This window comes from Cynara cardunculus, assembly GCF_001531365.2.
Source record: "Cynara cardunculus var. scolymus isolate 2C chromosome LG 3, CcrdV1, whole genome shotgun sequence".
In the NCBI taxonomy this organism is placed as follows: Eukaryota; Viridiplantae; Streptophyta; class Magnoliopsida; order Asterales; family Asteraceae; genus Cynara; species Cynara cardunculus.
In genome coordinates this window covers 37,180,932-37,189,585 of record NC_037530.1, presented here as the reverse complement: position 1 = coordinate 37,189,585, position 8,654 = coordinate 37,180,932, and the positions used below count along the sequence as shown (strand labels likewise).

At 32.4% G+C, this 8,654-nt stretch overlaps 1 protein-coding gene across 1 annotated transcript; it reads left to right on the top strand.

Moving 5' to 3' along the window:
* LOC112509578 (putative UPF0481 protein At3g02645) lies at positions 1 to 1,841 on the top strand. Its single transcript, XM_025114598.1, has one exon. The coding sequence runs from the start codon at positions 1 to 3 to the stop codon at positions 1,741 to 1,743; it is 1,743 nt and encodes a 580-aa protein (XP_024970366.1). The 3' UTR covers positions 1,744 to 1,841.
* The last annotated feature ends 6,813 nt before the right edge of the window (positions 1,842 to 8,654 follow it).

Below are 8,654 nucleotides of genomic sequence, written 5' to 3'. Positions count from 1 at the left end.
ATGGCCACCAAATCTACCTCCACCTACACTAATTCTTACTCTTTCTCAAAGCTGAACATCGATGAAAACGAATGGGTCGAGAACATGCGTAAATCGGTGGTAGAACATACCGAAGAAGCCGACAAAGTCGAAGTTTGTATCTTCACCGTCCCCAGCGTCCTTCTCGCCACCGATCCCGCATCCTACGTTCCACAGCAGGTGGCGTTAGGCCCGTTCCACCATTGGCGACCGGAGGTCTACGAAATGCAGCGGTACAAACTGGCCTCGGCTCGAAGAACCCAGAAACAAATGAACATTAGCTTCGAGCGTATCGTCGAGATTATGAAGAAAAACGACGAGGCTCGAATCCGAGCTTGCTACCATAAGTTCTTGGATATGTCCGGTGATGCTCTCATCTGGATGATGGCCGTTGATATGGCGTTTTTGCTCGAGTTTCTTCAGGTTTACTTAATGAAAGAACAAGGCCGGATTCTCAAGAAAGTCACGTCCGGGATGTCGCATTTGGTCGATGCCTCCGGGAAGAAACTGTCGCACATGGCGATTCTTCGTGATTTGGTGATGGTTGAGAACCAGATTCCGTTGTTTCTGATTAAGACGATGTTGGAAGCTCAACGGAAACAGACGGCTCATGAGCTGACAGCTGAACAGACGTTGAAGACCATGTTAATGGGGTTGTACCATGAGCTTTCTCCCTTTCAAGAAAAAGAGTTGCCGGATGTTGACATTAACGACTGTGATCACCTGCTCGATTTTCTGTACCATATGACAGTTCCAAACAACAAAGAACTCGGTATCCAAGAGGCTGAGATCGATATCGACAAGGATGATATCACCGAGATCAAAGGAGGGGGAGGAGGAGGAGAAGAAGAAGAAGAATCTTTCGCGAAACAAAGTGACCTTCGAAGGTTTATGGATTACATATGGACCACCCTCTCAAAATCAAACGCAGGTTTGGTTAACTTTTTCAAGAAAATCCTTTTCGGAAAACCAATGGCTCTTCTAATGAAACTGCCATGGAAGATCTTATCAAGTCTCCCCATTCTCAAACTCATGAAAGAACCCATCGAACGAATGCTGGAAAAGTTCCAAGGTGAAGGAGAAGAACAATCAAAAGAAGATGGTAACGAACCAAAAGCACCATTAATCGAAGAAATCACCATCCCATCCGTCACCGATATGGTCCAAGCCGGAATCCTTTTCTCGCCGGTGAACGGCGGGATTTCCGACATAAGCTTCGACAACATAACATGCACACTTTACCTCCCAGTAGTCGAATTAGACGTAAACACAGAGGTTTTTCTAAGAAACTTGGTGGCATACGAAGCTTGCGTTGCCGCCGGTCCGTTGGTGGTAGCTCGTTACACCGAGCTAATGAACGGAATCATCGACACAGAAGAAGATGCGAAGTTTCTAAGAGAAAGAGGGATTGTTTTAAGCCATTTGAAGAACGATAAAGAAGTTGCAGATTTGTGGAATGGGATGAGCAAGTCTGTGAAGCTGACGAAAGTTCCAAAGATGGATCAAGTGATTGAAGACGTGAACAAAAGGTATGGGAAGACATGGAGGGTAAAAATGGCGAATTTCATGAAGACATATGTGTTTGGATCTTGGAAGTTTCTAACGTTGTTGGCTGCTTTGTTCATGTTGTTATTAACTGGTCTGCAAGCTTTCTGCTCTGTGTATAGTTGTGCTCGTATCTTCCATCAACTTCCAGAGCTCCAAGGAGGGTCAGAAGGGAACTAAGAAGATGTTTACCAAAAGGTTAATCGGTAAGTGTTTAATTAATTATCTTATCATATGTATATGACAATTAAAAATTTGGAATCTTATCTAGCTAGTAACATCGATCACAAGTACCAAGAGTTTTAACCGGTAAGTAAAGGTGATTACTATTACTTGAGTACCACCTACCGGATAGATTATTACATATGATGTTGTTTCAGTTGACCAAAATTTTATCAGGTAAGTTTAATAATAGTATAGACTTTCATCGATAAAAACTTACTGAATAAGTGTTTGATCGATCTATTTAATTTCTGTAAATTTTTATTTTTGTAAATTTTTATTTTTTGTGTTTGATTTCTGTAAACTTTTATATGAATTTATGTCTTAAAATGTGAACTTTAAGCTTTTTTATCTTCACTAATCAATCAAGATCTATTTGTGCATTTAATTAGGCAGGGAAAGGATCGGAGAAATGGTAAATATTTGAGAAATAAATAACTGATTATATTCTTTTATGTGATTAATATTTATGATTTTGACCGTGAAGTATCGAATAATTCTTTGCACGGGTATGAGAAAGATAAATGAGTGGTTTCGTAACTTTTACAAGTATGCAGAAAATGGTTCCATATGTGAACTCATGTGATACACATATGAACTATATGTTCATATGTGAACCCGTTAATATTTTCACATGTGAACTATCTAAATGATTAGATATTAACCAACAGGTTCATATATGAATTAGTTAATTAGTTCATACGTAAATCATACGGATTCATATGTGAATAAGTTTAAAAATCAATTTAAATAGTTCATATGTGAATTACACGGGTTCACATATAAACACATATTTCATATGTGAATCACATAAGTTCATGTATGAACTCATTTACTGCCTATTTATAAATTTACGAAACTACTCTATCTTGACCGTATAAAATGTTAGAATCATTTTTTTACTTCTCAAATATTTATTAATTCTCAAAATAACTTTTGGCTAATCAGGTAACATGTAAAATTCGATGCATTTGAGTTTTAAAATTAACTACTTGTATTCATGTTTCAACCTCGTACCAAAATGTACAACTTTCGTTATTAGGTAATCTGTCACTCAGTAATAAGATTAAATTAAGAAGCTAGCGTCATTGACGGTTGGCATTGCGGTATCAATCAGTGGACAACAGAGATTTTACTACTAGAAAATCGACTTTGTATAACGTCAAATGTATTTATATATCATAATACTTAAATATGTGTTACAATAAGAGACTATGACATATTTGGACATCCTAATAAAATTTTCTTATACTTTTGAATTTAAATGTTTTATTAATTTTTTTGAACTTAAACGTCTCATTAAAAAACAGTAATAGGGTATTACGAATTTAAAAGCATCTTATCAACTTATTGTAATACACATGTATATATATGACATATAATTATTTATTTCTATTAATATAAATCCTATAAAACATTATATTAAGTTTTACATTAGCTTTTTAATTATTGTAAAAAACTTAATTAATATGAGTAACAATATATTATTTTGTTTAAATCAAAAAGTAAAAAAATATTATAAAATACATTTTACTTTTTATATCAACTTAAATACATTTATATCTATGTTATATTATAAAACATTTGATAAAAACTTTTAAAATCATTTTTTATACATGAAATAAAAACTTATTGATACGTATTACTTAAAATTTAAGATTATAAGTAAATTGTGTATATGTACAACTTGTTAAGGTCCATATTTGAATTCGTATAACTAACTGTAGATAAATCTAATCAAATACATGATAAAATTCTCATTTTAAATATATCTAAAATATAATTAGAATAGTTATTGAGTTCTAACAAAATACTTAATTATTATCTTTATAAAAATTATATTATTAAATCAAAAATAAATTACTTTGTCATTAAACCTAAATTAAATTATAATAAAAATTGAATCAAAGAAATTACACAAAAAAATAAGAACTTTTATATATCTTTTAACCTTTATGATATCTTCAAATTTTTATTAAGAAAAACATTATTGTTTGATCAAAACCACATAAATCCATATTATAATATTGACAGAGACCAAAAAATAAAATGAAACATTAAAAGCGAGATATATCTCGCTGCATTACGCAAGTACCCTTCTAGTATATTGCTAAATGCTCCTTACCTGTTAATTTTCTTTTGAGACACATCTAGGGCTGACAATGGATTGGGTAAGGGTTAATCTGTTATTCAGTCCATTTAAAATAGCGGATTACAGGTAAAAATCATTTTGAACTACAATAATATTGTAAAACATCAACGTATAAGTATAATATAAGTTCATAAATGTAATCTTTATTTAATATCTAATTTATTTCAATAAACATTATAATTTATTTTAAATATGTTATAATGTGATATCTTACACAACAATATTTAAAATCTAAAGATAACATTTATGTTTGTTAAATTTATTTTAGCGACCTCATATTGTTTCCCATTTGATTATCTTAATTAACTATTTCAGTTGATGGATATGAAAAGAAAATTAAATACCAATTAATATACGTTATACAACATATAAGATAATTGAATAAGATAACATTGTAAAAAATATCTTAATCTTTAACTTTGTATGTATGTATGTATGTATGTATGTATGTATGTATGTATGTATGTATGTATGTATGTATATAGAGAGGTTTAATCAAATAAAAACCCTATAATTTAATAAGATCCATAATTTACTCTAAATTATATTACATTTATAAAATACATATATAAAAATAAATATGATATAATTTAGAGTGAATTATGGATTTGGTCCCTATAGTTTGAAAAATGGTAAAATAAAGAAAAAAAATGCTAAAAATATCAATTTACCTTCATAATTAATGAATGAGTTGGATGGCCATTAACCCGAAGGACCAAATCCCAACCCCCACCCCCAACACACACACACACACACACATATATATATATATATATATATAGAGAGAGAGAGAGAGAGAGAGAGACGGGGACCAAATTGTTGGCAAACACGTGAAACTCAAGGCCGGAGTTTTGGATTTTTGTGGGTTACGGTGGTGATGGATTTGATTTACCCCAAATAAATGGCACCTACCATACCTCCAATCTATCACCATTGTAAACCACCATCGACCTCTCCTCCATCATCGCGCCTAACCCTCCAACTGTGAAGGTAAAAAAAAAACAGAACCTTCACAGAAAAAACACTTTAAATGTTACTTTAATTCACAGCGTTCTATTGTGACGTTTCAAGTGTAAAAAAACGGTCTCACAAAACATGCTGCTTTAACGTGATCCTAAATCTATAGGGTAATGTTTGTTATTTGTAAGAGGGAAAGAATACTTGACAATTTAAATTATAAAAAATAAATGGTAACATATGAATAAAGGTTATGGGAAGTCATCAGAAAATGAATGGCTTTCAAATAGAAACAATTAGACGAGAAGGACAATGGGTGGACTAAGTCAACATCAATTACAAAAAGTTTGGGAAATGTTTATAGCCTCTCATTTTCCTATCCACCAAACCGATAACAAACTTAAAAGATGAGTTTTAATAAATTGTTTTTATGAGTCTCATAAAAAACATTTGATCTCACATGAACTCAACCTCATATATATATATATATATATATATATAAGTCTAACTAATATGAGACTTTAATATATCTCTTTCAGGTGAGGCTAGACAAATACATTTTTGTAACCAGATATACGATTTAAGATTGATTCATAAATATGTGTCTTTAAAATCAAGTTGTAGGGTATGAAGACATTCATTACACATGTCTTAAAGTTGTTCTGATAATAAAGGGTAGCTTGGAATTTGAGGAGACATAAGTTAGTGAGGTAGGTTGTTAAGTGACAGCTGCATCTTGGCTGACACTATACTTTTCTTTCTATGGGGTTGAAGCTGACACGTGTATATTATATACACCTTTGGTCAATGGTCATCATTAAGATATATGCTGCTAGAATTTATCCATTTAAAATCAAAATGAAGATATAAAATAATAACATGGGATAACAATTTATTACATCTATCGACCGTATGACAAACATCAAGAATTTTATTTGATAAAACCTATAGGAATGATCGAGAGTTTTATGTGGTAAGTGAAATAAAATAAACTCTTATTAAATAAGTGTTTACCGAGAGTTAAAGACGTTTATCAATAATCCATTTTGGTTGTTGGTTGTTGATTGTTGAGAAATGCTACACGATAAGATAAATGATTGGAAAGCGGTCCCGTACTTTTTAGCCACTTCTAAACTTTTTTCTTCCCTTCGTTTAAATTTCTTGTTTCATAGGTCTTAATTATGGTTCATATAGCTTTGGTTTCTTAGGAGCCGTTTACCAACTGTACCGTCTCTTAGCATGTTAAATGTGAGATTTTGAATAATTTTGAGGGCCTAAATTTACATGTGTTTAAGGTCTTTTTATCGACCTGTGTAAAACTATAGCTGAAATTATTTAGGTTAAAACCATTAATTATTAAGTTGTAGGTTCAAAACATTAATGGTTTAGGTTTAGTTCAGATTGTTAAATCGTTTTAGGTTTAGCCAATTTTTATTCTTAACATATATTCTCAGTCATCTCATTTATGCAATGTAATCAAAAGTTTTGGATGTAACAGGGTCTGCAAAAAGATTGGAACGTCCCTGTTTACCAAACACTTACCCGGTAAGCACTTATCAGTAAAATTTAACATTATCATTTACTTACCGGGTAAGATTTTAGTTCACCAAAACAGTATCATATGCAATATTTTACCCGGTAAGCGCTTACCGTGGTTCACTTACCGGGTAAGACTCTTGGTCCTTGTCTCGCTCTTACCGGGTAAGATTCTTGGTCCTTACCATATTCATCCGGTAAAGGAATGTGGACTTGGTGTTTACTTACCCGAGTAAGAGCTTGGTAAACGGCCCCTTCATTTTTTTTTGAGGAAAACGGTTGTGGGAAGTGTCAAACCGACGACCCGTCAATGCAAATATAAATAACTAACGAACAAATGTATTACGATTTTGTGAATTGTTTTTATAAATTACACCTATTTGGTTAAACGGTGTTATTGTTTGAAAATTTTATGTTTGCTTTAAACTTTTTAACAGTGTCTTTAAATGAACGAAAACATGTTCAAGCATTTGTAATTTCTATCTTATAAAAAAGTGATATTAAAACCGTATGTTATATGTATTTTATATGAAAAACATGATCGTGTTTCATAGACGGACCTAGTTAAGTGCTATGGGTGGCACGTGCCACCGTATCGTTTCTCTGCCGAAGGGTAAAAATTTTAGGTTTCGTGAACGGTGCAACCGTGTTAATTTGTTGTGTGTTACCTTATGTATTTTGAAACTACAATGATAACAAGTTTTATTTGGTAGAGTTGGTTAAGGCTTTTATTCTATCCCACACCTAAGTCCGAATCATGTTAGTGCCATTTTCTTAGTCAAACGGTGCCACCATTTGAAAAAAAAAAATTATGTATATTTGTTTCGTATAGTCAAACGGTGTCACCGTTTGAAAAAAAAATTCATATATATTTTTTTCTTATGGTCAAATGGTGCCACCATTTAAAAAAAATTCTGGGTCCGTCCCTGTCGTGTTTCATTTATTGCACAAAACTAATTTGCATTGGAACTTTTTATTTTGCGGGATCATCAAATGAATGTGGATGTCCCCATGCTATTTGATAGGGATATCGGGTTCAAAAGTATGTACCGACAATACTAAGGGGCCGTTTATAAATACTTATCCGGTAAGTATTGATCGAGTAATTTTCCTCATCTGGTGCACATGGTAAGGGCTGAAAATCTTACTCGGTAAGAACGATGATAAGGATAAATAATCTTACCCGGTAAGTGATAGTGGGGACTCTTACCCGAGTAAGCGTTTACTGGGTAAATTGTTGCATACAATATTGTTTTAATATACTACAATCTTACACGGTAAAATAGATTATAATGTTTACTCTTACCGATAAGCACTTACCAGGTAAGCATTTGGGTAAAAGACCCCGACGTATGCCTCCTATTGCCACCTTTGCCCTCTACCATTGATCTCCTTTTTTATTTGTTTTTTTGTCTTACGATTCTCTATCTTCCAACAATATATTGGAGTGCATATAGACAAATAAAAAAGAATGACGATTAAAAAACAAAAAATAATCAAAAAGTGGAAAATCGATGGTACAGGTGAATGGTGACGATGAACGATAATAGAGAGCGGAAGACAATGGGACAACGAGGAGGAAACGATGTCGTTGGGTGTGAGTGGTTTGAATGACATAGGGTTTGGAAACGGTAAAACCAATTGACGTTTTGTAGCCTGTTACATGTAGCTTTTTAGGTTAACAGAATATAGGTAACTAATCTATAAAATTTGATGGTTTATTTATTCAAAAGAAAATGTTCATGAACTTAATAATTCAATTTTGAAAGTTTAATGGTATATTTAGTTAAAAAAATTCAAAAGACTTAGGGGATGTTTGTTTACCTCTTAATAGTTCCATTAAGAGGCAGTATTTGATCGCTAAGAGATGAATCTTGTTTGGCAAAAAAAAAAATATGTCTCTTAATGGTTCTAAAACCATCTGAATAATTTTGTATCTCGGGCCTCTTTTAACCATTCGGCGCATTAATTTCATTCTGAACAATTACTAAACAATTATATTTCATTTTACATTACATCATAAGAGCCTCTTAATCATTCTGACCACTTAATCATTCTGCATTAAACCATTTAGCAACTGTCAAACAATCTCTTAATCATTCGAAATAAGAAAGTTCATTTGAATACGTTGAACTTCCTGTTTTAAAGCAGTTCCAATAAATCTTTCAAAATAAAGAATCAAAATTCAAAATCCCAAAAGAAAATTCATATTCATCTTTAACGG

Bases quoted from the DNA above. Each gene is read 5' to 3' on its own strand.
- LOC112509578 (XM_025114598.1), top strand. From the start codon at position 1: ATGGCCACCAAATCTACCTCCACCTACACTAATTCTTACTCTTTCTCA.